At 40.3% G+C, this 24,464-nt stretch overlaps 1 protein-coding gene across 1 annotated transcript in view; it reads right to left on the bottom strand.

Annotated features, from left to right (window-relative positions):
- Nucleotides 1-10,527: 10,527 nt before the first annotated feature.
- Nucleotides 10,528-24,464, bottom strand: part of grm5b (glutamate receptor, metabotropic 5b) — a 56,879-nt gene continuing 42,942 nt past the window's right edge. The window contains 12 exon segments of the mRNA XM_035680542.1: nt 10,528-12,131; nt 14,621-14,787; nt 15,777-15,959; nt 16,673-16,798; nt 17,360-17,518; nt 17,854-18,040; nt 18,557-18,674; nt 21,416-21,542; nt 21,900-22,068; nt 22,179-22,303; nt 22,683-22,804; nt 23,546-23,781. Of these exon segments, the coding sequence (XP_035536435.1) occupies nt 11,042-12,131; nt 14,621-14,787; nt 15,777-15,959; nt 16,673-16,798; nt 17,360-17,518; nt 17,854-18,040; nt 18,557-18,674; nt 21,416-21,542; nt 21,900-22,068; nt 22,179-22,303; nt 22,683-22,804; nt 23,546-23,781 (2,809 nt within the window). The 3' untranslated portion in view covers nt 10,528-11,041.

The raw sequence follows: 24,464 nt of genomic DNA, 5'->3' as shown, positions 1-24,464 counted from the left end.
ATATTAGGGAAAGGTAATAAGGAATATTTTCAGCCACTGAATACGTGTTTCATCAATTTTGGGGTGCCAACAAAAGTAATGTTGTAACTAATCATTTCTTAGGGGGGTAACTGTAATATTATTACTAGTAATGAGTCACTGCCACAATGGTGTTTAGTTCCACTTGATGGCAGCTTTATGATGATTTCCACAGTCAACTGTGTAACGACACCTGTCAGCAGTACCGACATCAGTGCCTTTTTCACTGCTTTTTGTTAAAGAATGCAAGAGCTGCATTTCATTAAACTGGAGGTGTGGGTGGAGCCACTCCATCACAGAGTGGGGTTGGCCACTCCAGCCTTCTGGTGTTAATGTTACATCCTTCACATTTAAATTAAGTCCTCTGGAGTGGCTTCACGGTCAGTTACCTCAGCCATATGCATACACCTACACACACTGTGGAAAGAAATGTTTTCACCTTCCTTGTACATATGTCAATGCCCACACATGCATACTATATACATGCAGCAAATGTATGTATGTAATGTGTCCACACACACACAATCTGACATTCACTCTTAACCACATGCTGACACCTCTTGCCCACACAGACTTTATATATAGAGCCAACATACCATTACCAGGGAACAAACAGCACTCAACATTGATTACAGTAAATGTATGATGTGGGACACACAGGTAATACAGGATTACTGTATAATGTATGTATTATTCTATTTTTTTACTGCCATGCAAAAACATAGTCTTACTTCTAAGCACAATTATTCATTTGCGAAAAAAGTCCAATGCACTCTCACCATCTTTCTTTTAGGACCAAACACAGTTCACAGCTGAGTACATGGGGGTGTAGTGGAGAAAATTAGGGGCTTTTGTAACGTAATTTCTATCAATCTCAGAAAGGCTGCATTTTAAGGTATAAGAGATCAAATTGGGGTATCTGGATCTTCATGTTCCTTTTAGTCATTCACTGGAAACATGCCAGCTGAGGCATTTCGATCATATTATTTTCTATGTTGACGTAAGTGTTTGACCATGTGGCAAATCACTGATTGCAGTTAAAGGAATAGCTGGACGTGGAAATCCACTCAGTTGTTGCCGAGAGTTAGATGAAAAGATTAACACCAGCCAGTTAGCTTAGCTTAGCATAAATACTGGAAATAGAAAGAAACGTCTAGTTGCCTGCTAGCACCTCTGAAGCTCACTATTTAACACATTATATCTGTAATCAAAGACTCTTGTTAACACCGCAAGGTTGCCGAGCAGCCAGCAGAGCCTTCAGATACTGAAGAACTAGGTTCACACATCACCCTCCATAACACCACAACATGTTGTCTTTAGTGAACTTGGTGGGCGTATTTTGTTACCTTCGGACTGAGCCAGGCTCGCTGTTTCCTTCTGCATCCAGTCTTTATGCTAAGCTAAGCTAACCGGCTGCTGGCTATAGCTTCATATTTGGTGAACAGCCATAAGAGCGGTACCACTCCTCTCATTTAACTCTCTGCGAGAGGGCGAATAAGTGTAATTCCAGAAGTGGCAAACTATTAATTTAGGAAAAGTTTCTCTTCAGTTAAAACAGAATCGAATACGGGACAGGCAAACTGAGTGACTGCTTTAGTCCCTGCTGCCAACAGAGACCTCAAAACAAAAAACTTGTATCAGAATTATTATTTGAATTACAAATTGAAATTTTATCTTATACTATTTTTGTAATGTTGTAAAAAACTTTCCATAACAAGAAATTCTTTGTTTCTAACCAGTTAATTTCTTCTACTTTCCTGAGCTCTTCTTCAGTTTTAACTTTAGCATCAATATTTATTTAATAATTAATACATTAATACATTGATACATTACATTAATATTTATTGATTAGTCACTGTAAAGCAAATTTTACAACCTTATTACTTAACCTGTATATGATTTTTCAGTCAAAGAGTATAAACTGGGAACAAGTTTGGTATAAAAAAGATGCATCTTTACTTGAGAGATTAATTATTGATTTTTTGTTTGTGATTATGATTTATTATGACTTATTAGTGATTCTGCTTATCACATTCATACAGATTGTCCCACAACAATTAAACACTATTTAAACCTGAGATGCAGAGATTACTACGGTTATCTGTGAGCATGAAATCAATACATGTTTCTTCAGAGACAAACACGTACACTCACATATGAGCATCCCAAAGGAGACAACCACAGTAAATATTGATCCAGTTACAGGAGATATATATATATTTTTAATCATCAATGAATGACAAAGAACTGAAGTGTTTGTGAAGATTACATGTACGTTTGCTGTATCACTGCCCAAATTGCCTCCATTGTAACAACAAACCAATTTCTACCTGCTAGTCTTTTATTTTTTGTATTCCTGTTTGCTTGTTTCCCTTTCATCCTTTCCATTCTCTTCACTAGAGGGTCATTTTCAACAATTTAGATATTTCATTTTGGAGAGAGCATTTTCTTTATTGCGAGATGGAGAAAAAGAAAGAAAAGGAGGGTGTAGAGGAGAGGCAGAGGGAAACAAAATTGGGTGAATTGGTGGGCCAGGAGGAGATGGGGAGAGAGGATGAAACATGGCAGGGTAATTTCATTGTCTTAACCTGTATGCCTTCAGTTAAATGAGTGAAATGTTTCTGGGGCTGATTCATAGCGTGTGTCACTCAGTCATTATGGCAGCCGTGTCACTGTGGCACTGAAGGAAATGGAGGAGGAAGCAAATATCACAGGAGCTGTCAAGGTGCTGTCTAGCAGCTTCTACTGACTGGGTTCAACATGCAGGCCAGAGACTCAGACTGCTAAGCTCATTTATTGTGGGCGATAAAACTGGAAGTTTGTCCAAATACTGGATGATACTGGAAAGGAAAATTGAAATGTTGAGGTGTCTCTCCAGTCTAAATTATTTTCTAACGTTTTTCCACAATGATCATTTATTTATATGTAATTGAATGATGCTGTGGGGAAATACAATATGGATCCCATGGGCGTGGTGTCATGTACAAAGTACTGATCTGATACCAGTGCTTTCATCTTTCCAAATTCAAAAACTGAAAGCTCACTTACAAGAACTCATTGTTTTAGTTATGATGTGTATAGAGGATCGAAACCCTGGTGTGCATGGTCAAAGATGGGTTGACTGCATGTTCTGTATACTGCATGTTAGTACACAGTAACCTAGTTATCTTATTATATAATACAGATGGAAAAGACAAGGAGGTAATCATAGTTTTTTTAATAATGATTCCAATAATGACTCAAAGGTACTTTGTAGTACACTTACACAATGATTTATCAATGGCAAAATAAATTAATAAATTAAAAAGCAAAACCCTTTCTTTGTTTGTTTCCCCACAACATATCCCATCTCCTGTCTGACTCCGCAGCACCGCTGCATGCTGCTCACACGGACTGGAGGGTCCCAGAATTGTTAGTTACATCCATCAACATGCGTCAGTGGTTACATCCCAGTAAGAAAATACACGAAGAGAACCATGTCATCATGAAGAGCTGTAAGTCAGAGTTAATGAATGCCCTGTGAGTTTTTGTTCCATTTTAAGAAGGCTACTCTAGCTCTGTCTTGGTGCTCAGTGGGTGGGCATTTGACTGCAGTGAGTCAAACTGTGGTGACTTTTAAAAAAAGTGCACCTGTTAAGTGCTGCGGTAGCACAGAATTTCTGGGGAAGAGAGGAGAAGTGCTCAACAAAAGATTTAATGTTTTCCCCTACCCAACAGTTACAAAACCACACAGTTAACTTCCTGGTAAAGTGGACGTGCAGCGAGCTAGAGCTGCCTTATACTCGTCTAACTCCGAGTGCTCACTGTTTTTCCTTTTGCACAGGATTCTGGAGGCTTGCAGTTTTTCTCAGCTCCCATTAATGGATATACACTTCTCAAGGATGAAATGTGAAGACAGAGGAATCAAAGCAAAGTGGTATTGCCAAATGGGATGCACAGGACAACAAAAATATTGTTTTGAATTAAACTTTTTGCATTTTCTATTTGATGCTTTCAGGGTCCAACTCCAAGTATAAGCAGATTTTCCAATTTCCTGACCTTGATCATCCCCTCTGATCACCTACAACATATGAACATATTATAGGTGTATCCAATTTCATAAAAGTTAAATGAGTGGATTTATTGGCTATTACTTTAATCATACAGTGCAAATGTGTTTTTATTGCTCCAAAACAACAGAAAAAGCTAGATAAAATACATCCACATAGATGGATGTATACGTGAGGGTCCTCTAAAGGCTCTTGCCACTACTGTGACAAACACAAACACTATAATTATATTAAAAGGACAGTAAAGTATCCTGTTAACAATGCCCACTCTCCTTCTCTTTACTGTTCCCAATGGCCACAGATCAGCCGCCCAGAAAGGTGCCTTGACAGGCATCACCGTGGACCAATTTGGAGTGAGGCGATAGAGATTCATTAATGTGGAGATGAGAAGAACTCTGTTTGTCCAAAACCGCTCTTGTTCTTACTGCCAAGTCTGTTGGGAGCCTCCAAAAATCCTGTGAACGAGGCCGGTCAGCGGCAAACAATGTGGATCCCAAAGCAATTCATTTAGATATCAAACCTTTTGTGGGAGTAAACTGTTTTATCTCACTGTGTAATGCCTGAGGCAAGTCTAAAGCTAATTTGTGCGCAAAAAAAAACAGTAATTGAACATAAAAATCTGCCTGAAGGATACGTCTACACCCCCTCCCCCACCTCACCTGTCATCACCCCCTCCCCCCACCACTAAAAAGCCACTTAGAAACATACTGTATTTTCCAAACAGCTAGAGCCATATATTCTCACATTACACATTTCACAAAGCTGAGTGAAAATATTAAATAGAGAATCAAATATCCAAATATAAAACCATCTTCCATTATCACACCAATATAAATCGTCAAATTACATTCTACAGTTATGAACATCAGAAGGGGAAAAAAAGCAAAAACAAAAACAACAAAGCTTTAAAATACATGTTCATTAAAAGTAACTGACTATCAAATGTCCCTGAGGGTGGATAAACACTACAAGGCTTCCCTTAGAAAATGATTAATTTAAGCCTTCTTTATCACATTTACAAAATGTTGGCATATGAAAAAAATATATTATTTGAATTTTTCACCACAGAAGCTCATGTAGATATAATTCCAGTTTAATCAATTTCTGTAGTGTTTATCCGCCCGGGCTAAAAAAAAGCAGTAGCACTTTAAATAAAAAGACGAGAGAAAGTTGGCACTGAGTGGAGGAGGTTCTGTTAACAACGGCGTGATAAAACACCACTGAGTCTGGGGATATGCTGCAATTTAAGCCTGACTTTGCTGTTATTTTTTAAATAAATAACTAGTATACATTTATCATAAATGTTCATCCCCGTAATAGTCATTTTCTGCCTGGAGTGAATAAATATGTATAAATGAAATAAAATAAAATATTACATTCTGCACACTCATTATAGGGAATTCAGCTCATTTCACTTCCCTTTAATTATGTTTATGGTAACCCATCATCATTTTCTTTTTATCAAAATGAAACCCAAACTAGCCGCTCCAACGAGCTCAGTTGAATTAGGGTTTTGATAAATCTGGGTTGTAAACAGATTGAAACACAATACAGTGCCTTCATTTATATGCAGATGAGCTGCTTTTTTGTCAAGGATAAGTGAAATTAGTTTTTCTGTTCAGATCATCCACCTCAGAGTTCCTGAAGAACCCGAAACTTGTTGGTTTGCTTACAAGCTTGTAAAACGTCACAACAACTGAAGTCAGTAAAAACACATGATAATCTTGATTATCTCAAGTGATTGGTAATAATGTAAACATCACTTCTAGGCAACATTCATCTCCTTACTGATATCTCTAACGCTCTACTGTCAAACACTCTACTGAAAATAGAATCTCATCAGAATTTAAAGCAGGGGTATTAATGGGGATTTCCTTTGTATTTGTGTCCACAGCAGTAATCCAAACAAGATGGTCTATGAAGAATATAAAAAGCACACAGCATAAAACCATGTTGTCTGAAAGAAATCCCCCACATGCCCCTTCAAGGATACCTCTGTGTGAAAGGGTATAATATCACAGCTCAGTTTGGTTTAATTCTCTTATAAACAGAAACATGGAATGAGTTTGTTTAACTATATTTCACAAACCTTAAATACACAACACTGTGCCCTAAAATGCCCTAAAGACACACACAGACCTGCTTAATACATTATTCCACTTTTCCATAAATCCTGAAGCCAAATAAATACATACAAAAACTCCTCTCTTACTTCTAATCAATATAATACAGATCATAATTTTTCATAATGCAACTCCATCTCCTCTGCACTATATATCCTACACTGACTACTTAAAATCTGTCATTTTACCCTATTGGCTGAGGAAACAACCGCATATTAAAATACACACATGCTCTTAACTCGCTTATAAAAAGCAACATTCAAATAGGCAGCTTTAGACGAACTTACAAAAATACTGTTAGTGGGTTTTAAGACAAGATAGTTCTGTGTTCTGTATCAAATCAAACAAAGGCTCAGGGGGGAGGGCAGGGGGTGAGGCTTCTCTATCACACAACACCGCCAGTCAGACTGATAAAGCCATAAATTAAATGTTTTTGTTATACTCCTACTGTACTTCCTTTCTGAAAAAATCCCTCATCAGTACGTCACCAATCTGCCTACAGATGCTAAAACAGCCCCGTGATTATGTGTATCTGGCTCTGAACCAGGGTTTAAGGATCAAGAGACGAGAGAGACCCCCTTGATTGACTGCGGGCTTGTTTTATATTTTCACTCAAAAGATATAAAATAAATGACCTTGTGTGGTTTTTCCCTCTGATCAGCAGATGAGCATGTCTGGATTAAAAGTATTTTTGAGCGCAGGGATTATCAATCCAATTCTTTAGAGTGCATTTATAAAAATAAGTCAGCCAACTGCATTTTGGGTAGACATCATCAGGAGATCATCTTCCTGGCGAGCAAAAGATTTTACTCATCATCATCATATTTTGACTAGAATACGAGGGGAAATATCTATAACTGAGATCACCCCAGATTAATGTGAGTGGTAGTTTTTGTGATCCTTGAGGTAGGGCTAAAATATATTAGCGCAGAAAGCTCACAGTTTGTCAACAACATGTCCTTTCATTACTACTGTACTGTCGACGTCTTTTCATTTCCATACAGGGGTGATTACTCTGTATCTGTCATGGAAAATGTTAGAAACATCACTGGGTGTAAAGATCCCCTAACAACTACGTAGATTGCTACAATACAATAGATGACAGATTCATTTTTATCTACCTGCGGTTTAGTGAGTTTATCTTACAAGTCAAAACCTGCAAAGATTCTCCTTTTCCTGCAATTTCACACGAAGCCTGCTGCTACTTTATTGGTCATGTATGATTTCAATAGAAGGTTATGTCACAGAACTGAGCCCTTAAAGAGAATAAGATAGCAGTAGATGTAAGCGCTGATCCTGTCTTTTTCTGCAGAGGTAGCACAAGACTGTCGAGCCTCACCCAGGGGGCCGATAACACGCAGCTGAAGTGCTGAAGCAAGCTCCCTGTTACTCTCTCAGCATGTTTTAAACACTGTCAGTGACAGCAGCTCTCCTCCACAGTAACATCTCAACAATAGCACTGGTTCATTTTTTGACAACAGGTCAGGGCCCAGATTGTTCAAATTAGATGAGTAGATGTAGAGGTAATGATGCACAGACAGCACTTCGAGAAAGGAACCAATTATGTCAACAATTATGACCATACAGTTCTCGTTTCACGTCATCTTTTTTTTCTGTGCAAGTTCTGTATCCCTATCATAAACAAAAGTCTCTGTACAATTATGTCAGATGTTGATTGTGCGTACCCACTTTGGGACCAAAGAAGAAGTTTATTGTCTTGCTCTGCGTTGTAGAGACATACTGTAGCTACACCAGACCAGGTTTGCGTCTTATTAAACCGGCACACTTCAAAGAAAACAGAAAGAAAAAAAAGAGTAAACAACAATTAATGGCACACACAAATCATCTCCTTAACTACCTCACACTGCGGCTATGTCATCAGTGGATTGTACTAGAAGTTTAGATCAGAGACTGAACCAGGAATACACGGTGGAAAACGTGAGAAGATAACACTGCAAAAATAGGAAATTGCACCGTCTTTGTTACTAGAAATTACTAAATGTATCTTTCTCAATACATAAAGATTTAGAGAAAATCCCGGAAAAAGAATTGTCAACTTATCTACCCACCATTTTTCTTGTTGAATTGTCCACCAGAGATTACAGACTGATGAAAAAGAACAACAATCTAAAACACTGTTTGATTTAAGAAACCCCTCAGATGTGCACCTTGAATACGTATGGATAATATTGCTTTTACACTGGAAAATGTGGAATATTTATATAGAAAATATCCAAAACAATAGAAACAGTTTTACATTTACATTTTTTTCTTTTTTTTTATGAAACCACTTATTTACCCACGAGCTAGTAAGCTAGACCCTCCCTAACCCCTTTGGCACAATAATCATATTAATATTAATTATTATTATATTGTTGAATTACAAGACATTTGAATAGGAATGGTCACTCACACATTCAGAGTAGTAACACAGTTTCTGTAGTCGTAACACATATTGGTACTGTATGATGTTATAACATAGTTCAAAAACATCTTTTTTTCTTTTTTTGACCTTTGTTGATATGTAAATAAAATTACTTTCATCTGAAACAAAACAGAACGGTCTTTGCATGCCCTTAGTATTTACAGAATCACTTTGTCTGAGTTTGTTCTTGCTGGCTACTGTAGAGCAGAAATACTACACTCACGAGGAGAAATCAGACCATAGACTGCAAATGCATCGGTCAGCTAGCACAGCAGACCGATGCATACGCTGCAGGAAATATGGAGATTGTGATGGACAATAATAAACAGGCAACATTTTGAAGCACAGGTTTTTTGTTGTGATACCAACAGCCCAATTAATTAAGTCAGATATACCAATCCATGTATTTTGCAGCAGATAACATTCCTCATATAAATTGTCCCAAAAAATTTTCGTGTTGTGTATCACAACCTTCTGACTTTTCTTTGCTGAGTGTTTTCCTCTACGGAGGGAGCTGACAAAAAGCCAAGGCCCCGTTTCTCAAAAGCATCTTAGTGAATGCATTCATCGGCACATTTTATACCCCAGAGCTACTCTGGGTTCTTGCAAATTAGTGCTGGCACATGCAAGTGCAACACTCCATTTAAAAGCATATGTTTTTAATCCAAATCTTTAACAGCCAAATGAGATATTTTAGGTTTTGCAGTCTTTTGCAAGTTCAATTCTGTATACCCATCTACACAAACATTTATGATTGGAATATTAAGATGCATAAACATCTTTTTAACTTTATGCTAATTTAGACCTCCATATAAACCAAACTGTCTCCTACAAAACACATTGATATACTTATATTGCCAAACACTGCAATATGAAGAAAGTAAGACATTTGGAATAAGTATCATTAGACCAGACCTTACTTTAAAGAAACAGCCAAAAGAACCTCTTGTAGTTCACTGATTCGCTTTTGTTTTTAGATGAGATGTCCATTCAATATTAATCCTTTTTTGTTGTTCTGCCCCTTGGTGTCTGAAAAGAGTGGAGAAGTTCAAACAGGTCACCTGCCTAACAGATGACCCTCGTAGAAGCAGAAGAGGAGAAGGAGGCTATCTCCCAGCTTGAATCTATCAACCTGTGCCCACTAACAAAAAAGATTATTGTGATTCCAATTAATCCCATTCAAAGCAATGTCTTTGATGAAACAGAGTGACACTTGTGTCCTGCTGACACATTGTAAAGAGAAAATGTCATGAATGGGATCCAGCTAAGCCTTACATAATGCTCAGTTAAATGTCACACACTAAAGAGAAGCTTTGAGGTCCGATTTCTGCCAATAATCCACCAGAAGAATTAATGACTAAGATGTTTATGGTAAAACAAGGCCTGGTCTTGTCGATCCCTCCCCTCCCTCTTTCTCGAGTCACAGACAGAGAGGTACGAAAGGTTTGGTCCCAACTACTTCAGGAATCATGTAGAAAATATACATTCAAACTTCTGGAGAAAACAAAACTGGAAGAGTAGAAAATACTGAAATACTGGCAGGATAAAAGAAAGCAGCAAGAGAAAGAGGGACTGAGGAAAAGAAAACTGTGTGGAGGGAACAGATGGCAGAGGTGAATGAATAAAAAGATGCTTTTGTGAGAAAGTTCTTCATAGTAACATACGGCCTGGTATGTTAACACAATGCACTTTTGTCAGAAGCATGTTGGATTTCTCACCAAAGAAAAAATCCATCACCTCTCATATATTTACAGTGTTTTTCCCTTACATTGTATTTGTTTGCGTGTGCTCACACCCATGTGTTTGAGTGTGTGTGCGTGTGTGTGTGTGTGTGTGTGCGTGACCAAATATATATGTGCCCTTGATAGCCTTTGTTTAGTCCGTATAGACTTTAGGAGTCTTACTTCATCAATAATCTCTGCTGTCATGTTTCCATTACCTCTCATTGACTAAGATACAGGAAAAACATACTCATGCACACAGACACACACACACAGACACACACACTCAACACAATCTCTAATTAGTTGATAGCCATGTTACCTTAAGGCCACTACCCAAACCTAAACAAAACGTAGCTTGAGACCTTCAAGAATAATTTTGGGCTTTACAGACACCAAAACACTGCAGAGTTACAGTGGCCATTCTTGCCGTTCTTCACTCCCCACTGTGAGAAACAGAAAGAAAATACAATGTGGGCAATCTTCTTATATTTGCATCTCACTGCAAACATGTAAACATAAACATAGCAGACTGTCACAGCTTGGTGTCTTCACCAACCAGCCCTCCATGACTCCTTTACTTCAGGTTTTAACCCCATGTAGAGACGAATGGATTTCAGTCTCTCCATCCTCTTTTCTCCCATTGGCCGCTGTTTTTGAGTGCTCCTCTTCACTTCCGCATTTCCTTAGCGTGTCAACTCTGTCTCACAGTGAGGATGAGCTCTGGCTGTAGTTTCTGAGTGTCAGTCTGCTGTACCTGGGCGATGGGGGAGATGGGGGAGGATGGGAGGGGACAGGGGGGAGACACAGACCTGTCTCTGAGACAGGTGAGCCACTACTAGATGCCAGGGAATCACGGAAAGGCGACGGCGGAGTCAAAGCAATGAGCTCCTCCTCCAACTCTGCCCTCCTAAGAGGGGAGTCGGCGAGGCAGGTGATCAGTCCTCCTCGCATGGGAGAGAGAGAGGGTGAGCTCTGGGGGTGAGGAGGTGGCAGGGGGTAAGGTGAATGAGGAATAGGGTGAACGAGACAGCCGGCCCGGCCCCCCACGCTGGACTCGACAGGCGGGAGGGGCTGGACGTCAGCGTAAGTGGTGAGGGTTGGAGGCATCTGGATTTCTCGGGGCAACAGATACGGGTCGGTGGGGTGAGGAGAAGGAGGCGTGTGTTTATGCGTGGTGTGTGAGTGGGTTGGAGAGGGTGTCAGCATCATGCTGTTGAGCTCTGTGATGTTGGCGGTGAAGCGGTTTACCACACAGCTGATCTGATCCATCAGCGAACTCTGGGGCACTCCTGGGTGATCGTCCACAGCAACCAAGCGACCGTCACTCCCAGTGACAATAGAGCCGCTGCTGGAGGGACCACAGCTGCTGCTGCCACCGCTGCCGCCACTGCAGATGCTGCTCGGGTAATTTGGGATACCAGTCATCTGAGGCTCCTCCCCAAAACCTGCCCCCAGCCTCTGACTGACCGTGCTGATTGGTGAAGGCGTCTGTGGCCGGTAGGTGATCGAGTAGCGCTCCTCTGCTTCAGAGAGCTCATACAGGGTCTTGTTTGTGACGGAGTCGGGATGACTGGGCAGGGAGGACATGGAGGGGAGGGAGGGCAGAGGGACGTGCGGGGGCAGGTCCCCCCCTCCACAGTAACGCTCCTCAGAAGTTTTGGAGAAGGGCTTGATGACGGCAGTCTGATTGTTCTCCTTCTTCTTGATGTGAAAGGACAGCCGTTGCCACAGGTGGTTGCCACGTGAACCGCTGCGCTCGGTCTGTGCCCAAGACACCGATTTACCGTTGGAGCTGGAGAACAGGAAGGAAGTGGAAGGAAAGAGAGGGGATTGTTTTTAAGTGGTTTTAGTCCAAAAAAGGAGCTTTGAATATTATATTCTAAACATATTTTTGGACTTCCAACTTTAGATTCATCTTTCTGGCTGGCAGCTGAATGTGGGCATTATAAATATACTAAACATTGTTTGTACTTTCTTTGCAATATTTTGGTAATATTCTACTCAGTGGATTTGTTTGCAGTCCTAATTTTGTATCACATTATATAGAATTTAAAATGTAGATTGATTAGGAACTTGTTGCTTGAAAATTATACTTTTCATATTTATGTCTCCAATACATCATTCATTTATTGTGCTGCTCATTATAATTTTAGGTCCAGTGTGTAACATTTGGGAGGATCTATTGGCAGAAATGGAATATAATATTTATACGTATGTTTTGATTAATGTATAATTACCTGAAAATGAGAAACGTTGTGTTTTCGTTACCTTAGAATGAACCGTTTTTATCTACAGAGGAAGCGTGTCCTCTTCTGCAATGGCCACCATCTTGATCCGCCATGTTTCTTCTATGACAATGGCTCTACATACCTTTCGCATTTTGAGTGTTTCAGCCACCGTAGTTTCTCCTACACGCTTGGAGTTAATCTCACTGCTAGATGCTACCAAATCCTCCACACTGGTCCTTTCCACCTTAACAACAATATCTCCTTGTTTAAGTAAGAATTAAATAAGATTTTTCTACATAATGAAATGTAAATGTTGCAAAGGAAAGACAATTAAACTTATCTTGTAGAGCAAGTCTAAGTACCCATTAGTAGTCAGTTAGCATTAATGAGCCAAAACATTGAGAATTACACAAACTGTGCCTGCTCTATATTAGTTAAAATGCTGTATTATTCCAGATGAGTAGTGTCATTTAATAGATACAAACATATTCTAAGGGAGCCTCGACTCAGAAAATCAGTTGGACTTCATATGAGGAGTAATTTCATTAGAATTAATTTTCTGTTCTATTTTTTCCTGACAGTATGTTACAGGTCCTCTCTTCCTCTCTCTATTTTTCCCTCTATCTTACATTTTTTTTCCACTTTTCTCTGCTTCACATCAGTCACAGCACATTGTCCCCTGCTCCCCGCCGCCTCTCATCCTTTTGTCAGGTTAATTAGTGTGATTAATCTATAGTGGAACTTCTGATTAAACCTCACACCACCGTGGCTGGAGGTGAAAAGAACTCAAATCACCCTGGAGACACACGCAACCACACATACATAGACTGTGATACTCACACCCACACATACGCACACACTGCATGTCCACACAGACGTACAGTACATATGCTACACATGGCGACACACACCTACACACATACACAGTGTTGTGATCTACTCATTTGATCCCATAGGAAGAGTCTGAAGCAAGGTAGGGACCAGACCTGCTACTAGCTAAAACGACTGATCTTATCTTACATATATCGTAACCAGCTCTAGTGTGTGGTGAAGGTAAACCACGCACTCTTCAGTAGTTCAAACGTATGGTTCAAACATCAGTCAAATATTTCTGTTAAATATTTCTTCTTTTTCTCCCCTGGCCTGCTGGTTTCATGTCTGTCTGCGTATGTTCAGACTACACAATGACAGCATCTCAAAGGCAGTAGCTTCCAATGCAGCACTGAGGAGACAGACAGCCCTGCCAATTACCACCACCCACAGAGGAAGATGGGACCAAAAGAGATGGAGGGGAGAAGAGGGGAATAAAAGGAACGAAGATGGAAACCCTCCTGACATTTCCTATAAGAGCATGATTGAAATCTTGCTTGCCAAGCGGGGTGAGCAGGAGTAACCTGCTGACAAACGAAAATGCGTTCTTGTCTTTTTTCTCCCCTTTTCATTCTGGGCAAGTGGCTGTGCGTCACTCCCTTTGTGTCCTTTGATCGGTTCCTTGTCACTGTAGATGGCTTGTTGATGGCCTTAAGCCGGGTGTGAAAGTTATTGTGTCTCTCCTTTTCACACTATTCCATTAGCCTTTTCTTCTCTTTCTTTTCTATCACTTCTGCTTTGCATCTATCCATTCCTTCATCCATCCTCTTTCTTCTCTTTTTATTTAGATTCCTCTTTCCAAATTTCTCCTTACCCTCTCTTCCTCAGTTCACTCATCTCTCTCTCTCTCTTTCTCTCACTCACTCTTTCTCCTTCTTTGCCATGTCTCCATTAGGCAATTGTCTGCAGTTCATGTTAGGGTCAGAAGAACAGTTAAGCAGACTCAGGGGAGTTCAGAGAATCAATCTCTCAGAGAACTTGGACACACACACACACACACACACACATACATACACATGGACACACACACGCACACACACCATAAATAGTCTCAGAGTGGGGCCATTACAGAAATGGTGCCTTGAATTGTAACTGAGGAGTAACCCGGCATTAACCTGGCCAACAAGCCTCTATTGCGCACACACACACACACACACACACACACACCTACACACAGATGTACCTGAGTGTCTCTCCAGTAGAGCCTCTGCGTTTCCACAGGTTAACCAGACTAGAAGAACGGCTGGCGGCTGAGGACGATTTGCCGTCGCCTACGTGCATGCGCACCACTGTGCTAGTGGTAAAGGCACTGCGCACGTTACGCTCTGGTTTAGCTAGAATGATGTACACCTGATATGAAAAAGAAACCATTGTTATTATAAGATATGCAAAATATATCTTAAATGTAGCAAAACAGCTCTAAAAAATAAAACAGACCACTCAATTTAATAATGCACAGGAAGGGCTATATCACAATAATTTCATGTAGTGTATCTACACAAAACTGTGTTTTAATAAATGTTCTTTAGTGGAGTGATGAAGACTGTCATGACTCGCCTTTATAATGTAAAACACAATCCTCCAAAGAAGCAGACATTTATTATGTTGTTATAGCACAAACTTTCTCCTTGAAGCTCCACAGAAACATCTAGCTATTATAAGTGGTAGAAAACATGGTACGTGATAATATTTTAAATGAGCTTTTTCACTTCAGTGCAGCCATTTGGTAAAAATGTAATTTCAGGTTTCTAATTATTTATTCAAAAAACTTAACTTGAACACTCACTTTCAATTACATGGTTTTTACTGGGAGTACTGCCTGTGCATTACCACTCTAATAACACAGTTACTGTCAGACTAGGAGTAGGATGTAAGTATTCTTGTATTGGGAGCGAACTGTCCCTATACAAATAATAAAAACTGACCTAAATACCCGTCATTTGGGGCTTTTGGGGATTTTCTACATCAGAACAACTCATGGTGTATTACAGAGGTCACAACTTACCACATATCAAAGATTGTTGTGTTGTTTAACGAATCAGTCAGTTTCAATAGTAAGAGTTAACAGGTAATGTGACATGGAGTATTAGTGCTGTTGCTATGGTTACCTGCAGTTTAATATACCCTGTGCACTGATTTAGACTGATTACAACCACAGTATGTTTGAAGTTTCCTAATAAACACTATTAATGGACATCTAAGAAGCACTCAGAAAAGGGTATTTCAGAGGCTTAAAGCAGAAGCTTAATGTTAAGGGAAGCAGAAAAATGTGAAGAAATAAATGGATCAAAGCAGTGAATGAGTGAGAAGCAGAAACTGGAATTTAGCTTCAGCCTTACCTTGGGTACGAACATGCAGCACAGAGCCACAGTGGCACTGAGGCTGACACTGAAGCACATGGTGATAATTTTGTAGTTGGAACCAAAGTAGATGGGTACAAAGGCCAGCCAGATAATACAGGTGGTGTACATAGTGAAGGCAATGTACTTAGCCTCATTGAAATTAGCTGGGACGTTGCGGGTCTTGGAGAGAAAGATAGAGTCAGAGGGAAAGTGTAAGCAAATATTCATACATTTCTTTATTGTTGTTTGTTCATTCTGTGGATTCTGCCTTAAATTAGGAAGATAAAATAGTGAATGACACTGCTGCTAACCTCACCATTATGTGCAAGTGAATTAGGTGAAACATGGGGTCATAACCATACACCACGAGAGTTGTATTGCTTTTCGTTGCTACTGTGTTCATAAACACGGTTAATTTATTTGCTGGAGGTGCTGTGTATTTCAGCTTTTGTCTCATTTTACCATTCTGCTCTCACACGCTACAGCAAATGGATGGCTGCCGGCCACTGATAATCTAACACTGACTTTATAATGTGTTTGTTGTAATAGAATTAAATTTACTGCAGTTGAAAGGTTGTAGAGCACCAACAACACAAACAGTGGTTCAATCAGAGCTTTTCATAATATGTCTGTGTGACTTTTCTCACATATAGCAGCTTGAAATAAGACATGTACTCTACATACTACAAATTGGTATAATATGAGTACACATGTACCCCACACATAAGAACCTATAGCTTCAACAACATATGTTATTTGGATTTTAAGCACCCACTAATTGCCCATTTTGTTACTTTAATGGTGATATTGTCAATTAAATCATATTCAGAATTGTGTCACAGAAAAAAAATCAGGTAGTAATATGGAATAGTTACAAATGCTTCAGTTGATACCTTAAAGGCATAGAAGGTGCAGCTGAGGATAAGCAGGCCATTGTATCCCAGCGGGGCAACCACAGCCAGGTTAGTGGTGTTGCAAATGAGGTTGACCTGGCGGATGCTGGGGTAGTCATGGATCACCTGTAAAGACAGAGGAGGAAACATGGAAGTGATAAAAAACTCAAAGAAGTTGTTGCTACCAGGATAATTTGTTTTCTTTTACAAAAATGGGAAAGGTGTTTGCAAATATGTAACAACAGTAACATTAAAGGGTAGGTAATGTATTTCAGAAGTATCAATAAATCAAAGAAAAACACATCCTGTATCTGTAGCAGTCACAGGCCTGTAAAAAAGCAAAAGCTATTGAGCTTGTTGCACAAGAATGGCAGAGAACAACCAGCCAAAATGTAGTTCCACCTGTGCCTACAACAGTTTGCACTGCTAAACTAAGCAAGAAAAGAAACACAGAAGTATAAATAGCAAGAACAAAAAGAGTAGAAACAGAATCTTGGAGACTAAAGCCCTGATTATGCTTTAACTTTTTTCTAGTTAACTAATTCTTCTTTATCTCTCTCTCTCTCTCTCTCTCTGTTAATTTGTCTGTCAACCAGTTCTTGAGTCCATCTTTCACCGAGCCACTCTCCCACTCACAATGACAAACAGACACAGTAAGTGACACACACCTACACACACACAGTTTACCTCAGGTGGCTCCATGAGGAAGAGAGCCACGATGATGCCCAGCTGCAGCAGTATAAGGAGGAAGGCAATGATGAGCTGAGCGCAGGCTGACATGAAGCGAGGTTTCTTTGTACAGATCTTCTTCTTACTGCCTGCCAGGATCCGAGCGATGCGGTTCGTCTGGGGTCAGACCGTAAACACCGTCAGCAGCTTTTAATGAACTATATACTGAACATACTGTATCTACATTCTGGCCACCTGCTTTTTGTATTTCTACACCGCTGCCTCTGTTTTTTGTACAGACATATTTGTGAGAAATACTTTGACTGAAAAAGAATTCTGCTTCAACCCATAGATGTACTACTGCTGCTGCTTCTCCTGCATCTGAAACATTGATGATCAAGGCAGGTTGGCATACATGTAACAACAGGGGTTTTATGGGTTTTTGGAGGTAAGTCCACTTGCTGCACCATACATTTCATACTTATTTCACAAATCCTTAACTCACTCCTCACCTTGGTGACGAGCGCAGAGTAGCTCATGGCAGGCGACAGGCCTATTCCCAGTCGTTGGATGTAGCAGTGGACAACATGGGGTTTGGCTATGAGGCTGAAGGTACACAGGTACCCCAGGCAGATCCCTGCCAGTATTATGTAGCAGAGCTCCCTACTGGAAGATTTCACTACTGGGGTGTCCCGGAACCTTGAACACAGATGTATTCAGACAGACATACAGTGAAAATGCAAGATTTTAAACACACACTCGTGAAAATAGTCATTAAGAAAAGAGCACAAATGTGCAAAGTTGGTATGTATGGTGTGTGTTTTTGTCTAGTCTAGCATGCAGATCCTTTAGTACTTCTACATTGGCACCCTGTGGCTTTGGCAAAAGTCAGGTGGAAATGAATAATGGTTATTTTTTACATTTTCATTTATCTAAGTTGCAGGCTCCAAGTGATCCTTACATTCTCCATTTGTAAAAATGTGTAGCCATTACACACAGAAAAAGAAAAAAAAAAAGATTTTGCCAACTACAATGTGGGTCATACGTTACATCCTGACCTGGAGTCTTTTCATCTATATCTTGCTGAACCTCAGTATAGCAGTGCTACTAGCATTGAGTCTCCCTAGTTAGGCTAGCTATGGATTACAAATCCAAAAAAGATCTCAAGATCTCTCTTGCTGACCCCTGCTATAGACAAATGAGAGATTTGATTACCTGATAAAAACTGCAGTGACAAAGAATGTGGCCATTTGACCAAGGCAGGCAAAGACCACAGCCGCAATGGGTTCAGGGTCTCCCCACCGCAGGTACTCCACTGGGATTAAGTCACAGCCTGGGGATATAAGTATGTTGACATGCATTTCTTCATACAAAATGAATCCAGTTCTTTTATTGGATGTGTGTGAAGCCCAGTAACTAAATAGTATAGCGTGAGTGTTAGAAAAGACACTTTTACATCTCTCTTTCTTCACTATCTCATCACTTATTTCAGACTGCACATCTTTGACCAAGCAATACATACCATTCTGTTGTCCAAGCTTTCTTTCTTATCCCTCCATCTGTCTCTATTTTATCCTTTCTTCTCAGTCCCCTGTCATCAATCTTTGCATCTGTTTCCTGCCCTGCCCCATCCATCACTCCCTCTCTTTTCCCCAATATCTCCCCCGTCTCTCTGCATCTTTATCCTTTCCACCTTTTTCCCTAATGCTCTCCCTCTCTTCCTCCCTCCATCTCTGTCTTCCTCCTAGGCAAGGAGATAAAGTGTCATTAATTAAAGGGACAGTTCTAATTACGAACCGTCTTAACGCTTGCTGAATTTATCCGGCTGGTTGGTCTAGACATACTGTAGCAGCAGAGACACACGTAGGCTCTTTCTAAAACTTCTTGTCCCTATATAGCTTCACTTTCTCTCTTTCCCTCTCGCCTCCCTTACTGTTTCTCTCTCTTACAGACACACAACCACACACACACACATACAGACACACATACGCACACACCTGTACAGTAGTGCAAATCGCAGGGGGAACAGAAGAGACGGAGCAGTCATTAAAAAAGACTAATTTAATAAAGAGTAATTTAATGACTTTGTCTTTAACACGGTCAATAAAGTTTATCAAATCAGTGATGTGGTTAGGTCTAGGGGCATAAACAGCAGCCTAATTGCTGAATAGGAGCCAAGGGTACGGTAACAAACAGACAGAAAATAAGTCAGGCAGAGGCACTCTGCAAAAGATGTGGCCCACTTGCAGGCTTGTATCACTGCTCAAAGTGCCATTGCAGTTAAAATTTGATAAATCCAATGTAAATCATAATCTAAAATAGTGATACAAAATCACAGGTCTGAAACTCTCCATTACTTGTATGTAAATGTATGTATGTAATTCCTTGTATGTACTTTTCAACATCATGGATATAGTGCTGTTTTACTACTTCAGCTTAGCTCCTTTTAAAGACACAAAGACTACAGTAGCTGTTGCCTCGCCTCTCTGTGAGGGGTGAGGACCACCCACCCATGATGTAAAGTGGGAGGAAACTAAGGAACTGAGAATTTAGCTCCAATTAATCCTGCCCACATACATCAAGATGTTTGGCCCGAAAATACCAGATCAGTGTATTTCTCATGGGTTTTCTCAGAGCAGCCGAAAAGCATCGGCTGGCTGCATTTAAATACTTAATTAGTTCACGGAACCTGCAGGAAATTGTGTTGTGTGTGACCCTAAGCCAAACTGGTGCATTAAGGGGAAGGAGGGGGGGTTCAGTCAATATAAAGTTTTGAGGCAAACTCCTTCTCCGACTCAGTCTGTGGAACTTTACCGATCAGTGGAGAGGCTCAAATCCCAAAGCTAATCCTCGCTTTTTCTGCTCCTTTCACTCTCCCTGGCTGCTCTGTCAGAGCCTCTATTCATCTCCATCTCTCTCTCCTTCTCTCTCTCTTTCACTTTTTCCTCCTCTTTATGTTTCAAAGTCACTTTTCTCTCACTCTCTTTTTCCTGTTTTTGCGCTATTGCTGTTGCAAAAACTCTCCTATTGTTTTCTATGGTATACGCACCCACTGTACCTATGTCTTTGCCAGCTGAGACCTTGTTCTATCTTCTGTTCCCTCTGTCTCTTTAGCTCTCCCTGTCTTTCTCTCTCCCTCTCTTTCTCTCCTTTTTTGGCCTGAGGGAGAGAGATCAAAATGTCTGCTGGAGGAACAGGGCAAGCAGTTTGTTTACACCTCATTATTACTGTTCCATATAGCCCCGCTGGGGGACACGCAGCACTTATTGTTGATGAAATTAGTCACATACACGTAATCACACACATGAACAACACAAAGTAATACATGGGTAACCCCAATCAGGCTTTCAATTCTTTATCTGCCTCTTTTACTCTGTCAACTTTCTCTCTTTCTATTTCTCACTGGTTTGCTCCATGTTTTAGTTTAAGGATGCTTCTGTGTCTGGCAGTGAAGCTCAATCTGAATTTTCAGCAGGGCTCGATTCATGTTTTAATCATTGAGCTTGGTGAGGAGCTAGCAAGCAGTATAATGAGCAGCTGAAAGCATAACAAGGCAATATCCAAGCGCTTCGAACGCAATGGAGGGGAAATACATTTTCATTGCAACTGAAATGTATTTGCATTGAAAGCTGCTCTTGATGCAGAATAATTAAAACATGGGTGACCATGTTGGTAACAAATTAAAGGGATAAGGGAGAGGGAGTGGAGGGGAGGGAAGGGAAGTGAAAGAAGAGGGGAGGGTGAAACAGAGGGTTCGTCTCTCAGTTTCTCTCCCTAATGTATCTGGTGCAGGATTTATGTATAATAATATGCTCTAATTGCACACTGTGTCAGGGAAAACACAAGTATCTCATTCTACTAGACCTCCTTTATTATGACCCTACTCGCTTACATGCACACACTCATATCATTGCACGGTTTCCTTCGAGTAGCATCACTACTGCTGCTTTGATATTACAGGATTTATATGCAGGGGCATGGCCAAAAACTGTAGTTTCTATTCAAGTATTTTCTCGGCAGATTGCACTTAAATGTTATAAATAAACATGAAGACACAAACAGAAAGAGACTGACCTGTGAGGTCATCAGTAGGCCAGGAGCCCAGTTCACAGGCTCGACAGGTGTACTCATCGAACACAAACTCGTTTTCTTTACAGGGAGTGCACGTCCAACAGCAGCTCACCTCACCTTTACGGATCACCTGGCAGGGACAGAATGCACAATGTCTGTGTGTACCTTTACCTTTGTGGTAAAGCCTTGCAGTGAGGTGCTGTAAACACCAATTCATGTGTACCAGCCTACACTGTATTATGTGAGGTAATTTATCAGAAGGACAATGTATGTCTTTTTGATTAGTTAAAAGAGGTAGCAGAAATTATGTATAATCTTTTCCATATATGAAGTTTTGTCATGTACAGTAAACACTCCATGGTAGGATGTTGGATTCACAATATTGCCTGTAATGATTTCTTACAGCAAATATGTAAACTTGACTTTATTTTGTATTTTATGTGGCATGAACATACTTGAAAAATTGTATCTGTATTAGTCATCTCACCTTAATCTGTCCTTTGTCACAGGGTTCACTGCAGACTGACTTGATTATGGAGTCTTTGTTGGGCCAAATTTCATCATCATCTATCTTCAAACCTCTGTTGTCCCAACTGCCAACATTAATGTAGTCATAGTAGTCCTTCCCCATCTTTTTGAAGTTCATTATTTCATACCTGTGGATAAAAGGAGTAAATCAAACACATTAATGCAAACATAGTCATGTCACATAACCCTGCAAGTCAAAAGGCCACACAAAAAAGATTTGTTCAGTTACAGTGCGTACCTGCCAGGTGAGTCTCCATTCTCATCAAATAAGATTCCCTCCCCTGACACTCCTGTGAAGTTAGTTTTCATCAGGAAGTCCAGGAGTGTAGAGCCATCTATAGGTCGCATGGCATCACATAGGCCCTTAAATTCATAAACATATTTTCATATATCATATTAGGTCAAATACAGCAAAAATGTCCACAGCTTAAGTAACATTTCATGTCAGTATCTTTGCGTGTGCTCAAGCCACTTTGGAAATGGTGGTCAATGGCCATTCATGTTGATAAAAAAGCAATGTGATATAAACTGTATAAACATGCTGCTTAATTACAGTGAAGTATACTCAGAGAATGACTACTGTACTGTGGGACTAACATAATATATAAAGATAAACTTTTACCAATCAAAACACTAGCAAACAGGGTGCATTTTCCCACTCTCCACCCCTTCATTCCCTTCCTTTATCTCCTTGGTTTGCAATAAGTATGTCCCCCCATCCATCCATCAGTACAGTGCCTACCTGATAGCCTGGGCAGAGTGCCCGTTGCATGTTATGCAGGCCATATGCCATCGAGTAGATAGCATTAATGACAAACCCCATCTTAGTGTCCTGTGCATACTGCTGCCGAAGCGACTCTCGCTCTGCAGAGGATGGTGGGTAGAGTCGGGAGGAAGGGAAGGAGGGAGGGAGTGGGGATCGGGTTGTGTGAGGAAGGATGGAAAGAGAAAGGCAGGTATATCAGAGAAACTCTTAATTTCCCTTCTACTTTTATGAAACACAATCTGCTTTTTCACCCTGACATCAAAGTCCATTCTCTTCCTTCTCATTTCTTCTCATCAGCCACTTCCCACCTCCCATCTCATTTCTTTCTGCCTCTTTCTGTGTCCTGTTCATTTGTATTTCATGTCCCATTTCATTAGAATACACGAGACATGACTCCCTTTGATGCAGCTCTCACACACCATTTTGCGTATGAATGGAGAGAATGAAACAGAAAGAGAAAGATGGAGGGAGACAAACACAAAGAAATAAAGGGAGGGTGCACCCACAGCCACGAGGGATATCTCCAGATGAACCACAAAAGCTGTGTGTATTATCCATATGGTATGTGTGTAGGTGTGTTTCAGTCAGTCTGTTTGTATGTTTTGTGGGTGTTATTTGCATTAATAGTGGCAATTATGAAAGCATGTCAATAAAAATGCAGATTGCTACTGTAGCCTGTTACGTTGACCCAAAACAATGCAGCTTCTCTCTTTCTGAGTACCCCAGATGGTTGTTCACAAACAATTCATCTAAATAAATTGCTGTGATGAAACATTATATAAAACTACAGAATATTCCATTTTGTTTGTGCTGTTATGTTTATTTGTGTCTATACTCACTGCTACAGGTGCGGTTGTATTTGCTGTTTTCCTGCGGGTGGCCTTTAAGTCGACAGTGGAAACGATGCTGCCAAAATTCTGGAAACCAGGGGTTCCTGTGGTTGTTTTCTGGGCGAAGTTTAAGGTAATACTCATCAAACCACTTCACATCAGCCGACTGAAGCTTGATGGTGATACCACCGGCCGCTTCCCTGACGTAGCCATCTGTTACATCGTACCGGTCTGCCCATCCATCGCTGCAAAGAAACACAAGGAAAGACAAGTAGAAAAGTTTGGTAAACTCCAAGACCCCATCAATGTATCTATCAGAATAAAAATACCTGCTCCACTGTTTCACAACCAAAAAAAAATTTGCATTGTTTCTTCTGAATATGTGGTGGATCCATTTGATTGTTCCCAAACACAATGCTGATTATGCTGCAAAGCTATTTAGTGAACTTAATTGAAAATGTTATCCTTTTAGAACTGTGTGGGCAAATTTTCTTTGTCACTTTTGGTCCTGCTATTATAACTGAAGATTGAAATAAAGGGGCTGACTCAATGACAGTTGCTTGAACAGGCCTCCCAGTAGCCAACTCTTACACGTTATCTTGTCTGCATTACTGTTTTTAGAGACCCTGTTTCTATAAGAGAACCTCTAATATCTAGAAGGAACCCTCTCGCTGGTGTGCTGTCTGCTTATGGCAAAGTTTAATCAGCCATGTGGCTCATGGACCTTTTCTAGTGCCAGACCCTATAGGATTTAATACTGGTGGGTGAAATAATCAACATGATTAGCTAAGCATGTGCAGTACATGCACATTATAATGTGTGGAGAAGCAAAGGTGAGTGGGTCAGCCTTTAGAGCCTATTAAGAGCACTAAGCTTTCTTCATAGAGCTGGAATTACAATACACAACTACACCTGTGTGTGTGTGTGT

The sequence above is a fragment of the Morone saxatilis genome, unplaced genomic scaffold (genome assembly GCF_004916995.1).
Source record: "Morone saxatilis isolate NCDOM2014 unplaced genomic scaffold, NCSU_SB_2.0 Contig8, whole genome shotgun sequence".
NCBI lineage: Eukaryota > Metazoa > Chordata > Actinopteri > Moronidae > Morone > Morone saxatilis.
Note: the sequence above shows the minus strand (reverse complement) of the source record. Positions and strands in the feature narration are given on the sequence as shown.